This window comes from Antrostomus carolinensis, unplaced genomic scaffold, assembly GCF_000700745.2.
Source record: "Antrostomus carolinensis isolate BGI_N321 unplaced genomic scaffold, ASM70074v2 scaffold16802, whole genome shotgun sequence".
NCBI classification, from domain to species: domain Eukaryota; kingdom Metazoa; phylum Chordata; class Aves; order Caprimulgiformes; family Caprimulgidae; genus Antrostomus; species Antrostomus carolinensis.
This window is the reverse complement of record NW_010300356.1, coordinates 13,830-14,230: the sequence shown is the minus strand read 5'-3', so window position 1 is coordinate 14,230 and position 401 is coordinate 13,830. Positions and strand designations below refer to the sequence as shown.

Genomic DNA, 401 nt, shown 5'->3' with positions numbered 1-401 from the left:
GGTTGTGATGGGGGTAGCTGAACACAGATGAATGTATGCAGTAGGTGCTAGTTACTTGTATCTCTTAATCACACTGGGCCACATATACATGTTTCTTATAGGTGAGCATAAGATGCTTCAATTTAAATATTTGTCTGTTGTGCTGAAGAGGAATGTACAATACAGGAGCAGAAGTTGCACTTCATGCATGCTTTTGTGAAATCTATGCTTAATAGATAGCTCCTTCTTCAATATAGTTACTAATGTTTTTTGTTTAATGTTCCTTGACTACAGCACAGAATAACAGACAAAATTCTTCTCATCAAATGCCTGGCTGTGCTGGGATGTGTTATTCTTATGTTTTTTCTCAACTCGTTTGTTCCAGGCATCTACCTAGATCTTGGTAAGTTTCACAGCTTTGT

General features: G+C 37.4%; 1 protein-coding gene across 1 annotated transcript in view; it reads left to right on the top strand.

The window, feature by feature from the left end:
• The window catches only part of OCA2 (OCA2 melanosomal transmembrane protein), a gene marked incomplete at its 3' end in the record, with an annotated part of 53,167 nt that overhangs the window by 50,343 nt on the left and 2,423 nt on the right, over positions 1-401 (top strand). Inside the window, exon 12 of the mRNA XM_010163114.1 lies at positions 274-382. Within this exon, the coding sequence (XP_010161416.1) occupies positions 274-382 (109 nt within the window). The remainder of the gene's footprint in view (positions 1-273; positions 383-401) is intronic.